General features: G+C 35.5%; 1 protein-coding gene across 1 annotated transcript; it reads left to right on the forward strand.

Moving 5' to 3' along the window:
• The first annotated feature begins 552 nt into the window (after window positions 1-552).
• Window positions 553-20,267, forward strand: LOC127846930 (neuronal acetylcholine receptor subunit alpha-10-like). The gene is made up of 8 exons (XM_052378355.1): window positions 553-786; window positions 1,626-1,768; window positions 2,899-2,943; window positions 4,251-4,351; window positions 7,621-7,757; window positions 16,316-16,484; window positions 17,739-17,974; window positions 19,578-20,267. Exons 1-8 carry the CDS (start codon window positions 690-692, stop codon window positions 20,141-20,143), a joined length of 1,494 nt encoding a protein of 497 aa, XP_052234315.1. The 5' UTR covers window positions 553-689; the 3' UTR covers window positions 20,144-20,267.
• The last annotated feature ends 1,491 nt before the right edge of the window (window positions 20,268-21,758 follow it).

The following is a 21,758-nucleotide window of genomic DNA, read 5'->3' on the forward strand; positions in this document are numbered from 1 at the left end:
CTTCAAACTTTGGCTCGACAATCTCTCAATAGACAGTCATGCGGATCACTGGCTTGTTCATTACTCAAGACAAAAATGTCCTAAAACAATAGCTGTAGGCACTTCAGGTATTTAATGGAGTGGCCGCTTTCATACACGGATATGATAATTATTGTGCGTTTTCAATACAGCTGGACATCTCTTCGTAATATACGTAAATTAATTTTGATTCTAAAAATATTTTCCCTGATTTCGCCGTTTCTTTTTGAGTGTTGCATACTTTGAGAGTTGATAGTATTAGTGTTATGAGATTAGTGGGTATTATAATTATGAAAGTCGAATACATTTTAGTTTGTGATGCAAATTAGGCCTGCGTGTACGCCATTGTGTTCGTTAGCTCCTAGTATGTTTAAATGACGATAAATTAATAACTATTATTATTATAAGTCGACCCGATCTTACTTGGGAGTGACACATTGTGAAAAAAAAGCTACTTACGAAGCAGCATAAAAAAACACGTGTGGAATCGACTCTTGTTCAGGATATTCTCTTAATATTTCGGGGAAATCCCTAGTTGCAAGGATATTTAAATGGAGTGTTATCACATATTTGGTGCAAATGCACCAAAAGTAAGATAACGGTGTATGACAATTATATTTTGACAAGGACCGTAATCGTCCGCCCTGCCTCGCCGTTGTTGTTGTTATATTATGAGACGGGTGGTGACAGCCCGCTCCGCTGGATTAACGATGGCACCCGCTGCCGGATACATACTTTGTGTGATTCTTATTTTCCTATTAAATACAGGTAACTGTTACAATTGTTATTAAATTATTTACTTTTATTATTAATAAACTTGTTATGATATAAAAGCTGTACACACTAAATGATAATGAACTAAGATTTTTTTAAATTTTATTTTATATGTTATGACCAACAAAAATCGCATCTCAGCCAAAAGAAAAATTATATAGAAAATGCTGCATTGGATTTGATTTCGACCTGCTTTTAAGATTTAATTATAGATAGTTACATGTAAACGTTTCACCTCCGAAGCAAGTACAACAGTGCTTGAAATAATATAGTGTAGATGTACAGCAATTTATGCCGCAATATTTAACTGGCAAGTTTTTATTGTGTGATTTGTTAAACACAACCATGTGTAATTACGGTACGTATTCGGGAATTGCTTTACACTTGTGAAATCTGGAAGGTGGCCTTTTCATACATAAGTTTTACTATTAATATTTACAAGTTGTGATAGGAATGCGTGGCGCAAGACTTGAACATTTAATACTAGTAATTGAAATTATGCGTACTTTTCCGGTTTCATGTTACTTCTTTATCATTAGGTTCATATATGGCAAATAATTCAGTAACATGTAATATGTACTTAGATTCGTTCCTTAAAATGTCTATTTTTTCCCATATTTACACCATGTAACGACAATGTTTGCTGTAAAACTTCCATGGCCCCAAACTTGGAAGTGTTGCGTGTACTTTTTTGTGTTGTGTGTACAAAGCACTTTATCCGACGAATATGAATATGTGCATAAATGCCATTTTAATTTAATATTTGTATATAAATTTACACTGATATTTCTTCCAATGTAATTAACAATGATACAAGTGTGTTTTGATTCCAGCGCGCGTTTCATCACAAACCGCATATTACACGAACGTTAGACAAGGAAAGATGGGTTTTTCCTCAGGATTTGACTCCGAGAACAGGCCAGACGAGTTGATGAACGTAGAGGTCTCTTTTACCGCCACCACGATATCTAACGTGGTGAGTACGTGACGTCAGGGATAACTGAATCATGGTGCATAATCAACGGGGTTTTCAGGGGTTAACACACGGGCTGGAGAGAATGTAATCACAGCGTTAAGAACTTTATTTTGCAAATATCTCAAGTTATTGAAATACATTTGCAAAAATCTATACTGCACAAAAACAGTTTTTCTTGCAGTTTGTGCCGATATCTTAAGGTATAAAAATAAATCCTTGAATACGTCTTAAATCGGTGACAAAATTTCACGTTGCGTGAAACATAACCGTGTACAAGGGATGCAGTAAAAACGGAATTTTTTAACAATAACACATGCTTATTAAATAAAGTAATTCTGATGTATTTCACATTGCCATAAGTAGCATAAAAATCTGTCTTTTATGCACTAGTTGACATTCTTAAGAAAACTTGTTTTAAAAATTTATTTGAAATAACGCACTGCGTACCGTTTCGTTTAAATCCATTAAAGTTAAAAGGTAGAACCCCAAAATGTCACGTGATCCTGCACCCTGGAAACGATTAACTTGCTTCGCATAACGGTGTTTCGCTTTTATCTATTGGCCACATCAAGTTTAAAGCCATGGGTTTATTTAGACATTTTGGAGTTTGCTTCGTTTTTAAAACCAGTTCTTTATTAATCAACACCACCCAGATGTATCGCAACAGGTGTAAACAAAGGGCCATTATGGTGAAAGGTTTACTATGGTCAGGAATATGTCTTAACCTCGTGAAATGTGACTACGTTTCCAAGTCCAATGCATTAGTGTACGCATTTTTAAGTCCGCAGTCGTATATCAGACAGTATAAAAACACGAATTTAAGATCAAACGAAAATGCCAAACTTAACTGTAAATATCAACGAAATTTCATGTGAACGAAAATAAAATGAAATGCCAAACTTTTAATACCAACGAAATTTCATGTGAACGAAAATAAATGCAGCTACAGTAATAGTCATTTCACGCGCTTAGTACGCTAAGTCGTCACTAATTAACTATTGTGTCATGAAATATAACAAAAACAAACGTTAAACTATTGCATTTAATTTGTTTTAACTTAAACGCGATTGTTTGTGTCTGTTTTTCATCGTATTTGAAAAAACATTAATGGGCCCTAATTTTGGTTTCAGGACACAAAATCCGGCTATGCGACCATTAGTGGCTGGTTTACATTGGTACGTTAACCAGATTATTGTCAATGATCTCAACTTACCATTTTGATTTTATGAAACTATTTTATATAAAATAATTTTGAAATACAAATTTCAGTCGTTAATAATTAAGTATTATGTATATACGTGAACATGATAAAAAATTTATTTTTCTTGCCTTTTCCGTTCATTAGATGTCTATTACATACAAAAAGTAGATGTCTATTACATACAAAAAGTAAATTCGTAAAGTCCAAACTTGTGTGCAACAACTAAGCCAGAAACACCAACAAGAAATCAATACCATTACATAACTGGATGAGCCTCGTTGTGGGAAAACTGGGCTAAATGCAGTCCACACAGGCTAATCATGGACGACACTCTCAAAACTGGGCTAAATGCAGTCCACACAGGCTAATCATGGACGACACTTTCACCTACGTGGATTTTTTAAGGAAATGACTTCTCAGCGAAAGAAAATCCAGTGTAGGCGCAAAGTGTCGTCCCTGACTACACAGGCTAATAAGGGACGACACACTCCGCTACATGGATTTTTTTTAAAGAAAGTAACTTCTCAGCAACAAAAATCCAGTGTATGCGGAAAGTGTCGTCCCTGACTGCACTCGCGGATCAGGGACGAAACTCCCCACTACATGGATTTTTAAGGAAGTAACTTCTCTGCAAAATAAAATCCAGTGTATGCAGAAAGTGTCATCCCTGACTGCACAGGCTTATCAGGGACGACACTCTTCACTACATGGATTTTTTTTAAAGAAAGTAACTTCTCAGCAACAAAAATCCAGTGTATGCGGAAAGTGTCGTCCCTGACTGCAAATGCGGATCAGGGACGACATTCCCCACTACATGGATTTTTTAAGGAAGTAACTTCTCATCATAAGAAAATTTAAACTTGTGTGCAACAGCTAAGCCAAAAACACCAACAAGAAATCAACACCATTACATAACTGGATGAGCCTCGTTGTGGGAAAACTAGACTTAATGCAGTCCACACAGGCTAATCAGGGACGACACTCTCAAAACTGGATTTAATGCAGTCCACACAGGCTTATCAGGGACGACACTCTCAAAACTGGACTTTATGCAGTACACACAGGCTTATCAGGGACGACACACACCATACATGGATTTTTTTAAGGAAATGACTTCTCAAAGAAAAACTAGTTTAGGCGGAAAGTGTCGTTCCTGACTGCACCGGCTAATCTGGGACGACACTTTACGCACATGCATTAAGCCCAGTTTATACAGAATGAGGTTCAAGTAATGTTTCTGGCGCCCGTTCATAAAGCAACAAACCTTCACTCATTTTTCAGACTTGGACGGATGCTTTGTTCCAGTGGAGCCTGGGAAATATAGACTACATTTTTTACAAGAAATCCTCTCTGTGGACACCGCGATTAGTGGTATTCAACGCGTAAGTTATTTATGACGTCATTCGAGCCTTTATACAGATGATCATATTTATATGTCAATAACATATATATAAATGATGGAGTGTGTTCAAAAATCATTTATATATAAACATCAAACGAAATCGGAAATTTTTAAAGAGTTTTTAACGCTTTTTATTGATAATTAAGCAACAAAAAAGTGAATTACCGACATAGCGTTTGACGTACTTTCTAATTGTAAAAGTCTGCTGAGTGTAGTGGTTGGCACTGGTTGCTCGATTGCTTTTGCTTCCGCGTGCGAATCCAAGAGCAAGCAGATTAGTTGAGGCAAATTTTGTCTTGTTATTATAACGAGTAAAACTATTCCTAATAGTTCAGGTTAGTAAGTTCATTTATTTAACGACTTAAAAAAACGAATGTGAACTAGTTCCTTTAAAAGAATATATTCGATCTTTTTTGTAAAACGAACAAAGAATAAAGACATAGAATAAAACCTTGGAAGAAATAGTACCAGAAAGTCAGTGAAATTGGAGTTTTATAGAGTTTCAAATAACATTATATTGCACAGTCAGAAAACGAATTCACGTAAACAAAGACGTGAATGTAAACCATTGAGAAATCTCCACTATTCCAGGCAGAGTTATCAAAGAATCCGCATGACAGGCGCACACAATCTGTGCAGGTTTGTTCATACAACATGTCATTCTCCACGCAGAGTTGTCGTTCCTTGCTCTCACATACAATTTCTGCCAACACAAGAAAATCCTACCAGATTTGGTAGGATTTAATTTTGTTTGTTAAATTATTGTATTATGAAAAGTTATACCATTTTGTTATCTATGTTGAAAGTAGTGTTTATGTTTAGGTTCATAAAATAAACCTAAATTAAAAGAAGTAAAACTAACAACGGTAAAATTATTGTACCACATGGCTTGGCTATCATAACTTGGTCGGTTATGCAGGCAGGGATTTGCAACCTCCGCGCAAATCAACCACGTGTTGACAGCGTGGCAACTTGATAAAATAATTTAACTCTTGTTATTTTAAGTCTTTTTTTAAATAAAGGTAATTTATTTTTTATTATGAACCTAAACATCTACAATATTTTCAAAATATGAAAGAAAATGATACTTATTTTCATAAAATAATATTTCAACAAAAAATAAAATCGTACTAACTCTGGTAGGATTTTCTTGTGATGGCAGATATTTTATGTGAGTGCATGGAATGACAACTCTGCTTTGAGATTGGGTTTGTTCATACAGCATGTTGACCTATATTTTGTTTTAAAAGAAATACGAGTAAACGTTTCAGTATCGGCTGAAACTTGGTCGTTATGCAGTTTATTGAAAAACAGCCCGCACACATTTGAGCCGCGTTCTGAGAAAACTGGGTGTAATACATGTGCGTACAGTGTCGTCCCAGATTAGCCTGTGCACTCCGCACAAGCTTATTAGGGACGACTCTTTCCGCTTGGTATATTTAGTTTCAAGGAAGTCCCTCCTTACCGAAAATCGACTTTAGGCGGAAAGTGTCGTCCCTGATAAGCCTGTGTGGTCAGCACAGGCTAATCTGGGACGACACTTTGCGCACATACATTAAGCCCCGTTTTCTCAGAACGCGTCTCATTTTAATTAACGAAACAAGTACATGTATAAGATAGTTGAAATGTGTCTTTGTTTAACATTCTTCTTTCATATTCCTGGACTCGTTTAAGATTGAGAATATTAAAAGCTGAACTTAAAATCTCTCTAACAAGGCAGACAACTGTATATAATTAATAAGAATGAGTATTTTACAGTTTCACAGTCTGTCAGTTATATTTCATGCCTCCCTCTCGCATGAGTCCAATACCCCATATTTTTCGTTCGTTTTATACAAGCCCGCGTTATATCACCTATACTAAATTCGTTCAACTTGACTTAATTCTTTGCTCGATCAGCCAATGTACATACAGCATAAACCAGTAAAGTTTAATGTGATACTGGCATGTTGAATGTTTTAGCCCCTATATTTCCTGGTCGTGTATAGAAATCTTTATATTAAGTACAAGTTAAAAGTTTTCTCATACAAACATGCCAGTAAAAAAAAGTCGATAAAATGAGGAAATTAGCACAAGACATGAGGTAGTAACATCACTTAACCGTGATGGACTCCACTTTATAGCTTCAAGCGCTTTTAACCTATAATATGTGGCGGGTCGACCGACCCCAGCCCATCGGGTCAAAGTGTTGCTGATAGGGGGATTTAGGGGCTAGCTGTTGGATAAGCCAGACCTGCTTTTATAAATAAACAACTGCTAACCAACTGATGGTGTTCTCACGTGAATGTGGGGGACTAAAGGTTGACACTATAGTGTCCAATAGAAATACTCCATAAATACAACGACAAGAACAAGATGCGATGAAGAGGTGCGCTGTTGCCTCTAGCCGCAAGATGTTTATCATTGGAACACACTCACTAGCAGCTGTACTCACACTGGAGTCCAATTGACCATGAGCTAAGTCGAGGTACCCTTGGTAGACCGCGGGGGTACTGAAATTTACTTTAATAAACCATGGTGCCATGTTGCATTTTGAGTTGAAGTGCCGTGCCTTGCCGAGCTCGGTGTCTGGTGGATTTGAACCCGTCTTGTGGATTTAGGGACTTGTCAGGGGACCTACTTGCCAAAACCACGTGAATTTCTTAAAGGAGCCTTTAAACGTTTTGGTAAATTGACAAAATTAAAAAAAGGGGTTTCAGATTCTCAAATTTTCGTTTTAGTTATAATATTTGTGAGGAAATAGTAATACTGAACATTTACCATTCTCTAAAATATCTGTTATATGCATATTTTGACAATTTCAAAACCTGAAAATTATAAAGCGTTGCAACGCGAAACGATTGAACAATTTGGAAAGAACTGTTGTTGTCGTTATATTTTGTGAAACTACGAGGATTGCTTATATAAGTAAAAAATACACCCCTTCATAGCATGAGCACGGATGATCGAGTGGTCTAAGCGGGAGACTTTTTACTCCAAGACTCCAGGGGTCAGTGGTTCGAGCCTAGTCGAGGGTTACTTTTTGTCTTGTTTTTTTAATTGTATTCTTGTTGTTTTTTTACTGGAGATTGTTATGTCAAATGTTTTAATTTATCAATACAAAGCATTTAATGATAAGCTTCAATACATGCCAAAATCTGTGAAAAGGCCCCTTTAAGGATCACGGTGGTGGATCCAGCTGCCGTTTGGACTACCCTGCTCAGTGTGTTTGTTCAATAAAAGACGATTATTGTGTTTTGTGTGTTCCAGAATAAATGGATTCTCGATACTTGGAGACGACAACGATATGATCCGCATCGGCAAGGACGGTGTTATACGATGGGAGCCGGGCGGTCAGTTCCGAGTGAAATGTGACGTCAGGCAACCCTCACTTATATGCAAACTAAGTATGGAAATTTTAACTGCAATTTCATTAATCAAATCGTGGTATGTGTGAATTGTTACAAATAAAGCTTTGCGTTACTGTCATAAGAACATTAGAGTAAAACTATAAAAAAATGTTTCGAAATCGACTCGTTACATGCCTCCCTTGATTTAAAGTTCGTTCTGTATGATTATCAATGGGCAAACAAACACATTGTTGTGGTACTTATAGTAAACAATAACATGATTATAGGTGCTACCTAATTTTCGGGCAAAAGCTTAAACGATGTCTTTTTTAGTTTGCATATTGATTAGAAATAAAAGCCTGCGCATTTTAATTGAACAATCCAGCTCCCAAAAGGTAATTCGTTTTTAGAGAAATTAACCAAAAACATTTTGTAAGATTTAGGAAATTCGCTATATTTCAGTAACCCATAATTCATTTCGGCATAACCAACTGATGACTTCCGGTTAAACGTAAACATTTATTCTTCTTGCGCAATAACGAAAATAATCAACTTCGGTTAATACAGTATGTATCAAAATAAGAATTGTTTTTTGAATTTGTATCACCAGCAATTAAAATTTTGTATATGGATGGGTGCAAATTCCTTGATGTATGGTAGAATCCTCACAAAACATGGAGTTTCATGTAGAAATCTTCTATAGTATCTGAGATAGAGTCCTGAAAAGTTCAATCATAAACAAACAACAACTGGCAATAACTCTGATTTAAGAAAGTGTAGGGTTATGGTTCTTGTGCACTACAATTCTCCTCATTGAAAAGTTTGTGACATACGGATGGACAGACGACGCCAATTCTATATCCCTCCTCCTATGGCGGAGGATAAAATATAAACCCAATGATGCTTGTTTGTGATCTTTTAATTTAAATTTCTTTAGTTTCCAATAACATGCTCACCTGGGTTTTTTAATATATCAAAATAAACATTAAATAAATAATTTCATTACATAATGTTAAGCATACAAATTTCACATGTTAAATACAATAGTAATTCAGTATCAACTTCAAAAGAAGTACAGCAGTATTCACAAAGTAAGTTTAACTTGTCAATTTTTGAATTTGAAAAACAATATAAAAGCATCAATAAACACCTAAAGGGACGGTCAACCACGACGACGAAGAAAAGAAAAGTTGTAAAATACCATATTTTTTACAATTATTAGTTTATATTGATTAAAATATCACGACACTTTTTAACATTTTCTATTTCTGTAAACTGTTCATTTTATATCAAGATATCACTTCAATAGACCGTTCCATAATTTAGTAATTACCCAATTATCTCCCCTGAATACTCTCCGCGTCCGCCATTACACTACTGCCAAACAACCGGTAACATATATAAGAGAGCACCGATTATTCAACGGGTGAATTTCTTTCTTTTTGTAAAACTTGTTTGTTTGTCATGCAAATTGTATGAAATAAAGTTTTTCTGCTAGAGGAGATGTTAAGCTAGTGTTGTAACAGAAAAATGTTTGAAAAACGTGCATTTTTTTAGGTATTTGTCTAGGAAAATAAACACGTTGACACATTAAAAAAACCATTTAATTAAACTAAATGCAATATTTATCATTTGATTATATGCATCAATCTTAAAAATCGCGTAATCCTTTGCATTCCAGTTTTGAATTGCCCGTTTGTTCTGCATAATCCGATTATCTCGTTTTGATCAGATATTATCCAGACTTAACTAACAACATGGCGTCATCCCGGGGTGTCATAAACCACACTGGGTGGCAGATGACAGTCTGGTCATTAAACACAATGGATGATGCCACCATGTCTTCTCTTTCTGGTAGTATTAAGCAGTCATTTGGTTTAATATTTTACCTCCGACATACTTAACAGTTGCGTTCATTAGATATGTTACATATTGTACAAATTAAAAGTTATGTCCAATATAGAATATCAGAAATTGTACACCGCAAAGATACTAGCCCGATTAATCCCCGGTTTAATTTATGAAAAAAAGTATTTGATAATTATAAAATTTTCCTAAAAACATAACATTTAACGTATTTAGCGGGTATCGGTTAATTAAAACTACCTTATTTCGTATGAAGATTTAATGTTACGGCAATGCACGAACGACATCATAAAAACAAGAAATTACATTTAACACGAACGGGGGTAAATAATGTTTAAAAAAATATTAATATAGATATATGTGTGTAAAAATGTTAGATATTTGCCAATCATACTCACTAGTAACGAGTTTTCAATATACATGAATACACAGTTCAAATTGCATCATGTAAAGTTGTGTTTTTCAGTTGTATGTTAATATTCCTCAATAGCGTCATTCTCTGTACAAAACCCATCAAATTAAAATTACATGTTAATACTGTCATGCACTTCGGTTTTAATAGGGCTTTGTAGTACGTTTATTTTCAATGCACCCCTTATACTTTCTATTACTCACGTGTTTATCACACTAACGTACTCATGCCATTCATAATTATATTTTTATAATTAGATGTATTACTATTGTAATTTATTGAAGCTTTTCTGCAAAAAATATTACGGCTTATGCATAGATCTCTTTGTTGTGTCAAATTGTCGGCCTTTCAGTCTTCAGATAATCTTTAATTTGATGCTTATGCCGCGTTTTTAAAGTTGCAAGTAAATGTATTAAGAAAAACCTTTGGCGCTTAATAATATATTTTTGAAATATTATTTAGGTGTTTTTTTTCGGAGTTTTTTTTGTGTGGATTAATTGACTAAACATTTGGTGTCGTAATCCATATGTTTTGCGTTACTTCAAAGACCTATAAAATACATTTTTTAGTATTTTTTAGCTTTATAGCTGTTAAATGATTCACAGATGAAAATATAGATATATCACATAGATCACATTCTCTTCATCTTCCGAATAATCACATAAAATATCGTCAAGATCAATATCACTCTCTCATGATAAAAAGCTCGTTTTTTAACGTGACAAAATTCCATCTAAAAAAAATTAAATATAAATCCAAACCACAATTTTTTATCTTTGATATCAGTTAGAACAATAAAAATAAAGGAAGGCGTATCAAACATATCATACTTAATATAATATGTTATGATTTTGGAATGTAGATTTTTACCACATGAGACCAATTACAAACAATTAGCGGTAATTAATTGCGCGAGAATCTTTAATAAGTATCAATTAAAATATAAATTGCTTGATGTTGCGGCTATTAAAATCAACACAACAATACATGCGTGAATTGTTTGTGAAACGTTAAAAGTAACAAGTCTAATCAAAGACATAGTACGCGCGTACTATGAGTATGTATGAGCGCGTACATAGTATGAGCGACTGAACCGGCAAATTTTCGCCGATGATTACCACTTGATTACAGATATAAAAAAACAAATACACGAAAGCATTTTAAACATTTTATTTGTAACAATCAATCTCAACTTCAAACAATCATTTAAACAACAAAAATGTGATAATCGCCTCACATTAATTCATTAAGTAATTTATTTATCCGACAACGGTTAAGCGGGTATTCTCTACGTTTTGGCTTTTGGAATCGCAGTCTCGCACCAGTTAGCAGCAGTGTAATGGCGGACAGTCACGTGACTGACAATATGGCGGCGGTCAATTTATCGATTATGGAACGGTCTATATATAAAGAAGTGAAACTCCAGCTGCTGGAGCAGTATTGAATTCTCATTATACACAATTAGTTGATCCTTTATTTAAGGCAAGTGACCAATTGCCAAAACAGTACAAAACAGCACAAAACATCACAATACAAAACAACATACAAAACACATAAATTAATAAAGCTGGGGTCACCGCCTTGGAACGGTCAATGCAAAGCATTGGGCAAGTCTGCTTTCAGATACTTTCATCTCCTCCTTGAAAAGAAAAAAATATAGATAGTAAATTATATGCAGGCAAAACATTTAAATAATATTTCATTAGTAAGTAAATACACATAACACACACCACATTAATGCTTACAACCAAGTAAATCATTTTTTTAATTGAAAGTTCATGTATATAGTTACAACCATAAAATTATTTGATGGAAAATGAGCAAAATAACTCATTTTGAATTTGAATGACTTGAATACTATGTCTGGTTTTAAATGGTCATGAGAGAATATGAGCAAGTACCTCAAACAAAATATGCTGAGCAGCCGCGCGAACTAAGCTTTGGAAGGAAAGGCACAGTCATTCTAAGCTTGCATATCACATCTTATAAAATTATGTCCAGCAAAAGATGTTTTCTAGGCTACGCATCTCTTCGAAGTAGATGTAAATTCGCTGTTCTATGTTGTGGTGCGCAAGAGAATGTCTGTCTGATATGTTGAATCTCCTTAGGTGTAATAGTAGTTTGCACACATCCATGGTTGATGTGGCATCATATATCTTAAAATAGACAATATATTTTATAAATACAAATGAAGTATTATAGTTTAGTCATATGAATTTTAATATTTGATATTATAATTTTACTACACAAGTGTCCTTAAGTAAATAGAAATAACATGTCAAGCTGCACAGTGACAATTACATTTTAAATCCAGTAGCTATTATGTCCATAACCAAGAATGTTAAATGTACTAAAAAAAATCCTCAGATACGTATTAATGTATTGTTTTACAGCCGTATTGCTATTGTGGTTATAGTGGCTAAATTATCCACACAGTTCTATTTTTCAATAAATCAACATGAATATACTTTACCCCACCCACCATAAACATTGATTATTGTGTATTCAAAAACGTTATTCATACGGCTAACAACACATCAAAATCAATATTATACATATTAAAAATAGTTATCAAACACATCCAACGATTTTTTTCCAATATTATTTTAAATGATAATTGATTTTCTTACCTAAAACGATGGATTGACAATTTGCTTTTACAACGGCAGTAACGGAATATCCGAATTACGTTGAAACTGGAAGTCATCAGTCTACAACGGCATTATGGTCTATTGGAAAGTGGAGAATAGCTATAGCAACCACTAGTCTCGTTTACAAACGTTTTAATATCAAGTTTAATGGTTGTTCACTTTTTAAATAAACAATATTTAACATTTCTATCTTAAAAACCTCTTGAATAGATAAAAGTAACTGCGTTTAAAGTAAAATAAATGTTTAAATATCAGGATAAATGTTATTATAAATTGTTGGGCATCTTTAACTCACTTGCATAACAACCTATATTGTATCTGTATTTACATGTGTCTATTTACAGCAGTGTGACATCCATGATTTTATCTAGACCCTGCTAGAAACGAATCACTGAATGACATTTTTTGACAAACATGCATATGCGAAGTTGTTGTCCACCAAAAAAGAAATTCATTTCTAAACAGTCAAAATATAAATAATGTATTGTGTTTTTTGTTTCTTGAACATATGCAGGTATTTCAAAATGTTGAAGATGGAAGATGAAGTAGAAGGGGGAAATGATCATTTTTTAAAGCGAGTATACTGTATTATTTCAATGTCAACATTGTATTCTTCCTTCCTTACCCAACATATTAATATGACCCTATAATGTTAAATTAAATTAATTCACAATCCTCATATGGTACCGTAAATCAAATAGTGTTTACTACAGTGAAACACGCAAGTAAACACGCATACAGAAGGATTTTTTCTGTACAGCAGAAATTAATTTACTATTAAATACACATTTTCTTTCATTTATTTTCTGGTACTACATCTTCTGATTTTTTTGGTATTCAATTAAAGCCAAAAAGTATACACAACAATGATTCACGGGTAATTGAGCTTGAAAGTGGTCTTTTACCCTAAGGTGTATGCTCCATGCACTTTATGGGAAGAAGTAGAAGAAGGAATTTAAAGCGATTGCTCATGACATAAACTGATGAAACATAAAAAACATAAACATAAAAAACAGCATGATGTGTCAATTTATTATTTATGCAAGAATAATAAAGATATATGTCGAAGACCCAGAGGCATTTTTGCAATTAAACTATTCACAATTTTGCCACTATATCATGGGACAGAAACATTAAAATCCAATAACACAATATATTATATCAAATTCTATAGTAAAATATGCTAGTTAATATTGTTTAAATGTTTAATGTCTTGCAAGAAGTCTTCAAAACACAATAATCACAAAACTGAATGCGCTTCCTTCCTTGTGGCATGCTTTTAATAAACTACTAGACTTTCCTTAAAAAATTATATAAATGCATGGACACTATTAGTATAAACATAACTTTAACATGTTTGCTATCTGCTAGTTGTTTATTTCACTTCTCTTTTAATATTGTTTGTACATCTTATATTTTTTATGCTGACACTGCTTTTTGATGACATACAGACACTTCATAATAACTTCAGTTTCTTTACAGTCTACTTACGTTACATAACAATAACCCATCAGAACTATTGAATATTTCAAGACCACAATTGCATAGTTTCCATCACTGGCAAGTTTGATAGATCCAGAATGGCATCGTTGTTGAGTATTAAGCATCCAGTCAGTTTTGCTGCGCAGAATAATGTATGGAGTGTGTGACGCCCAGTCATCTTTAATTTACATACCAAAGTATGTAAGCACTGTATTTAACAGTATGAACCAGTTTACTGTAGTACAAAATGATCGGGAACAAGCTTAAATATTGTTTACAATCATTCACAGTTTGGTACGAAAACAATTGAGTACGAGTTGAAATATTGTTAACAATCACAGCGTATCTTTACATACTAAAGAGAGAGGATCTTTGAATAATCATGTAGAATATTCTTAAGAAATATAACCAAAACGTTAAATACATTGATACCGTTTTTGTTTAAATAGTTTTAATGAATAGCTATAGATAGAACTAATCTCAAAATCGGCGAAAAAATGCTATGTGACGAAAGCAGTTTCCGTTTTATAAAAGGTAATCTTTAACAATACATTGATATTTTATGTAACCAAATACAATAATTACCAACCGATTTTTTATAAATTAAGTGGTTTGAGGCCTAATCTTTATATAGTGATTTGTAACCTTTTATATGAAAATTAGAATTGAAAAAGTGAGTGCAGACGAAGTTAAAACCACTTAAAAGTAGCTAAAATGCTGAAAAGTTAAATCGCAATAACGTTAAATTTGCCAAATAAACGTGTTCCTCGTGGATAACAACCGCAACTTACCCACGATCACGGGTAAAACTGCTTTCTGAGAGCGAATGGTAAATGCGTCACGAATTCTGACAAGTAAACAGTACTGTACGGTGTCGTTATTCACCGGACGCTGTATGCGCAGTGGTTAGCTTCCCATTTAACGTTTGAGAGCTCAAATAACGCCGATGTTCATGAATTCAGCGAATCAATTTTTAAACAGTTTTATTTATTGATTTGTGAGGATAATAATAACATTAAGATGTTGAATTTATAGAATGAAATAAATTCGCAACTAAACAAACTGATGCAGAACATGGACAAGATAAGTATACAAGGGAGGTAATTGCATCGCGAAAATATATGTCGCGTGTCGAAAAATTTTCAGATGCATCCCTTGTCTATTTTTATTTTGTCTAAATTTCCATATGTATTAACGGTCAACGCCCGCTACGCGGGCTTTTGCCCGTAATAATTTCTGGTTTGTTTTCTTAAATAAATAACGTTCAGTCCTGAATAATATTAGCCTATGGCTACTATACAGGGAGACTACTAGTATTGTAAAACTTGCCATCCAATAAGAGAATCCGCCCTTAGGTTTTAGTATGACATTTTAGTACAATCGATTTGTGTTGATAAGTTTAACGTCAGGACTGTCGATACTTTCAAGTGTCTGAAGAGTACATGTATAGATATCCAACAAAAAAGCACTAACCACTGACGGGTTCGTTGCTTATGAATTAATTTTGTTAAAATCGCCCGATGGGGGGGGGGGGTAACTTTCTATATACGGGTATATAGTGGTGTGCCGATTTTATGGGGTGTGTTTTTCGACTAAAATTATAGATATGGGTATGGTTTTGAGCATCTAAGTATAGATATGGGTATTGAAATCAGAAATTTGCTTGTATATAAATGCATATAGATTTGAAAGTATCAGTATCAAAATGGGTATGATAAATGTCATTCTTGTATATAAATGGGTATCAAAAAGTAAATTTCAGTAGCGGGAAAGATATAATAACAAATTCAATAAGTATACTGTATTGATATGAAAGAGATTAAAATTCTAGTATGAAATGTGTCCACTTTATCAAATTCTAGTATTTAAATTGGTCCAGTTTATCAAACTTCTTGTATTGAAATGGGTCCACTTTCTCAATGGTATCGTATACAAATGGGTATGCTTTTTCAAAAAATCTTGTATCAAAATGGGCTTACTTTATCAGAGTTCCGGTATAAAAATGGATCACATTTCAGAAGTCTCAGCGGGACACCCCTACCCTAAAATTTGGGAAGTTACCACCCCCCCCCCGGGTAAAATCGGTCATCTAGCTCAGGCTGCTACGCTTAACCGTGTTTGTATTCTGGAAGTTTGCATATGAAATACCAAAGCACAACATTTACGCATGCGTTAAGGGATATATCTTTTATAACGTCACACAGAGTTGTCTAGCTGGATGTACGCTAACACGGAGGTGGAACTGGTCAATCACGCCTCCGCCATTGACACGTCACTTGTCAGTTTGGACGAGAAGTACAGCCTCAAGACTTCCGGTTTGGAGACGGTGGTCGCCACGAGCTCACGTGCAACATACCCTACGACTCATCTCATGTGAGTGTCGCTCCAGGGGGAGGGGTGTATCCACCAACCTATTATTTAAGTCGTGTTCTGGGAAAACAAAGCTTAAAACATGTGCTTACGTAAAGTGCAGTCCACACACTGCTGGTCAGGAACGACACTTTCCACTTTAATGGTTTTTCGTTAAAATGAAGTCTCGTCGCAACGAAATTCCACTGTAGGCTGAAATTCTCGTCCCTGTTAAGTCAGTGCATACTGCACATGCTCATATGGTATGACACTTAACGCACATGCATTTAGCCCAGTTTTACATGAACGAGGCTAATTTGAAAATAAACATAGGGATAATGCATATTCAGGAAGTTGATACAACGTACGTACTACTATTATCAACTTTACTATTTAATCAACTCAGGCCTGTATCGACAAAAGTATTATTTGATTTTGGGTGATTAGTATAATTTTTTATTGTTCTTTTCTACGAATTATTTACTTAATTTGAGTATCGGGCGCTGCAATGTCCGTATTCTTTTACGCATTCTCACACTTCAGAAGTCTAAAACGTGCCTCTTTAAAACGTGATTGTTTCAATACCGATGTGAGTCTCGTCCTTGGAATATGAGGCGTAATGTGTCATCCCAGAAAAGCCCGTGTAGTCCGTACAGGTTTATCAAAACGACACTTTCCACTTTTGTTTCACCCCTGATAAGCCTGTATGCACTGCGTAGTGTACTCTTGGAAGACCTTTAACGCACATGCATTAAGCCCAGTTTTCCCAGTGAGAGACCCATATAATATGTTAGCTACCTGTCTATGTCAACTGTTTCTTCGATTTCACGATAAACAAATACAAACGTCGTCCCCACTGTATACCGTATACGGAACTCAGCATATCCCTAAGTACTAACGAAATGAAACAGCTATATCTGTGACTATTGACGAAAGATTCAATGTCTATGTCATTTGAATGTTCACTGAGTTACGAATTTTGGGACTCAGTATCAGATGTCGACGGTAAACTGGTAAGCCGGTTATTGTTTGTACAGCAGGTTATTTGGGAATAACTATAAATTGATTAACTGTCATTGTGGTTCAAACATTTACTCGTTTAACTGACATCTCCAAAAAATGGGATAGGTAGGTAGGCAACTGTTTTTTCACATGTTATTTCCATACTTTGATAAGCATGTTCAGCAACAGAAATGTAGAATACCCGAATTTTGACTTAATTTATCTTCGTGATACCAAGCCCTAATCAATTAAGACGTGACTTTTTCTTGGTTGCAGATACAGTTTTACCATCGACCAGACGTCTGACTCGCAGACGGTCACGTGGGTTGTCGTGGTGACGTACGTCCTTCTGTCTTGCGCGCACCTGCTCGTGTTCACGTTGTCAGTGGATACCACAGACAAGATAGCGTTCTCCGCCAATATGCTCATGGCGTTGGCGTTGTACCTGGTGGTGTTTTGCGCCATTCTAGAAGTCGGACGGGACGGTCTTAACAGAAGTGTGTCTCATCTAGGTACGGATAGAGACGGTCTTTTTAGGAACAGATAGGGACGGTCTTTATAGAGGTGTGTCTCATCCAAGTACGGATAGGGACAGTCTTAATAGAAATGTGTCTCATCTAGGTAGGGAAAGGGACGGTCTATTAGAAGTTTGTCTCAAGTAGGTAGGGGTTGGGACGATCTTAATATAATTTTGTCTCATCTAGGTACAGATAGAGACGGTCTTTATAGAAGTACGTCTCATCTTGGTTCAGATAGGGTCGGTCATAATAGAAGTGTGTCTCATCTAGGTACGGATTGGGACGATCTTTATAGAAGTACGTCTCATCTAGGTTCGGATAGGAACGGTCGTAATAGAGGAAGTATTTCTCATCTTGGTACGGATAGGGACGGTCTTAATATAAGTGTGTCTTATCTTGTTACGGATAGGGACGGTCTTAATAGAAGTTTTTCTCATCGAGGTACGGATAGGGACGGTCTTAAAAGAAGTTTTTCTCATCTAGGTACGGATAGGGCGGTCATAATAGAAGCGCGTCTCATCTAGAGTACGGATAGAAATGGTCGTAATAGAAGTATGTCTCATCTTGGTACGGATAGCGGTCTTAATAGAAGTGTGTCTCATCTAGTTACGGATAGGGCAGGTCTTGATAGAAGTTTTTTTCAACAAGGTACGTATAGGGACGGTCTAAATAGATTTTTTTACTCATCTTGGTACGTAAAGGGACGGTCTAAATAGAAGTTTGTCTCATCTAGGTACGGATAGTGGCGATCTTAAAAAAGAAATGTGTCTCATGTTGGTACGGATAGGGGCGGTCTTAATAGAAGTGTGTCTCATCTAGGTACGGATAGGGACGGTCTCAATAAAAGCGTGTCTCATCTAGGTTCGGATAGGGACGGTCGTAATAGAAGTTTGTCTTAACTAGGTACGGATAGGGACGGTCTTTATAGGAGTGTGTTCATCTTAGTGCGGATAGGAACGGTCTTAATAGGAGTGTGTTCATCTTGGTACGGGTAGGGACGGTCTTAATAGGAGTGTGTTCATTTTGGTACGGATATGGACGGTCTTAATAGGAGAGTGTTCATTTTGGTACGGATAGGGACGGTCTTAATAGGAGTGTGTTCATTTTGGTACGGATAGGGACGGTCTAAAGTGTGTCTCATTAAAGTACAAATACACATGTAGGGACGGTCTAAATAGAAGTGTGTCTCATCTAGGTACGGATAGGTTTAGTCAAATTAGATCAAGTTACGTTTTTTTAATGGTACATGCAGCGAGGACTCCCAACAAGAATTGCTTAGTATATGTCTGCACATCGCGAAAGGACTTTAGGACGAAAAAAGAAAGAATGTAATACTCGCATCGTTGTGAGAAGACATGCCACAGACCGATAAGCTGACGCTATAATATTCATCAGTGCCGTGCTTTTCACAGTTTCGTCTTTAACATTCAATGTTGAACCCGAATTCTTTCTACAACAGAGTTGGGTTAAAAAAGCATTTTTTAAGCTCAAGTGTTTTATATTTCACCCACGATGCAACCTTTACAGCATTTTATTTCATGCACGTTATTGGAGAGAAATTAAAATGCTCTTCCATAAAATCTTTTTTAATTTTCAGAGATACACATGTTCGCCATGTTCGCGCTCACGGTTCTTGAGACCATTTTCAACGCGGTGGTTGTTGGGATACACGAGAATCACAAGAACAACCAGCCACTCGGAAAACAGGGGTGCATGCGGAGATTTCTCGCTCGTCTCTCGTGTTTCCGGCATTCGCTAGTCAGGAGCAACATCGTGGGCATAATTGACGACAATGGCGCTCATAAAAACCGGAAATTGCGAACAAAAATTAGTCAGCCGTCGAAACAGCGCTGGAACGCTTCTGAGTCGGACTGGGGGAGCTCTCGGAATTTCGATAGGATAAAAAGCGCCAGTACTACAACCGGACGGACGGACAGTCAAACGGAGAGTCAAGATCTGGAGTCCTCGCCTAGCAACGTATTAGATGACGATTCCGCGACCGAGTTCAAAGCTGGAAAGAGCGCGATTTTCACGTGGGCCGATATTGCCACCATGTGGGGTCGCGTTTTTTTCATGACGTTTTTTCTCATTAGGGCCTTTACCGTCATCGTCTGTTTTAGCGTCATACTAGGTTCATGTGGGCTAACTTTTTGCGTTTCCTAGTAAATCTAGTTGTGTTATTGTTGTTGTTTTTTAAAGAATAAGGTCTGAACTCGCCCAGCCCTTACTTCCAGCTTTTGTCTGATAATTCATTTACATTCGATAAATAAATAATGGCCAACTTGGAGACATCTTAATTATCTGGTCATTGTTAAACTTGGTCAACAATTTTCGTGAATATCACACACATATAAGCGTGTATCCCAAACAGAAAGCACGTGCTCTATTTTAATAAATCGAGTTTAACACATTTAACATGTGATGTCTAAATGCGATGAGGGGTTAATATAACAGACCTTCTTCAACGTGATTTGCATTTGTGAAAGCGTTCATTTGGAGCATTATACAAAGTCTTCTGGAGGCGGTTCAATGTGTGCGACCACCGGTATATCATACTTCCAAGTGCGTGCTACATGTAGCCATATAGCGAGAATGCGGCTGTCACTCATACGTTTTGAAAATTCAGCCGATATTTCTGTATTTTTACATTTTCTCAATGCCAGCGTGATTCAAACCTGAAGACGTGAATCAAACCTGAAGACGTATTCGGTGATTTACTATTTAGAATGATGATTATGAGTGTTCCTCTTTTGTATAAACTTACAGCAGGCAAATCGCTGATAGATGCGAATTTGAATTAGCAGACATAATTATATGTTGTTGTTTTTTAAAGTGTATTTCTAAAGTGTGTCTTTCAGAATCTTAATTCTACCGATTTAAGCATATACTTAACCCATTTATGACTAGAAAAAAAGCCTTGGCAAACAACGTAGACCCAAATGAGACGCCGCGGCGTCTCATCAGGGTCTGCGCTGTTTGCTTAAAGGAATTTCTGTAAGAAATATTCTAAATATAGAAATAAATAGACTAGACATCCCTAATTTTGGAAATAAATTGATCCAATTTAGAAGGATGGGAGAGTCCACTAGGCATAAAAGGGTTAACAGTTCTCAGTTTATAACGAGACGCGATAAAATAAAGAGATGAAAAACAACACTAATAAAAAACAACATCATATCAATAAACTGTAACCGTTATCTAAACACTAATTAATGCCATCAACAGTCGACCATGGATTACTACTGTACATTGTTTTTAAATTGAATATGACGATGGCCATTCAATGAAGCGTTTCTTTTTTGAAAGGGAATGGATTACATGTCCGAAAATTAAAGGGACCTTTTCACAGATTTTGGCATGTTTTGAAGTTTGTCATTAAATGCTTTCTATTGATAAATGTAAACATTTGTTCTAAAAAGCTCCAGTAAAAAATCAAGAATACAATTAAAAAAAGAAAAAAGTAACCCTCAACAGGGCTCGAATCACTGGTCCCTGGGGTCTTGGCGTAAAAAGTCTCCCATTTAGACCTCTCGACCATTCTTCCGCATACAATGATGGATGTATTTTATACTTTATATAAGCAATCCACGTAGTTTCACAAAATATAACAACAACAACAGAACTTTCCAAATTCAATCGTTTCGCGTTGCAACGCTTTATAATGTTCAGGTTTTTAAATCGTCAAAAGATGCATATAATGGCTATATTAGAGCATGGTAAATGTTTAGTAGTACTGTTTCCTCACAAATATCATAACTTAATCGAAAATTTGCGAATC

Source organism: Dreissena polymorpha, chromosome 10 (assembly GCF_020536995.1).
Source record: "Dreissena polymorpha isolate Duluth1 chromosome 10, UMN_Dpol_1.0, whole genome shotgun sequence".
NCBI lineage: Eukaryota > Metazoa > Mollusca > Bivalvia > Myida > Dreissenidae > Dreissena > Dreissena polymorpha.

Coding starts and splice junctions, on each gene's coding strand:
- LOC127846930 (XM_052378355.1), top strand. CDS start 690: ATGAGACGGGTGGTGACAGCCCGCTCCGCTGGATTAACGATGGCACCC. Junction 787..1,625: donor TATTTTCCTATTAAATACAG/GTAACTGTTACA, acceptor TTTTGATTCCAG/CGCGCGTTTCATCACAAACC. Junction 2,944..4,250: donor TTAGTGGCTGGTTTACATTG/GTACGTTAACCA, acceptor CTCATTTTTCAG/ACTTGGACGGATGCTTTGTT.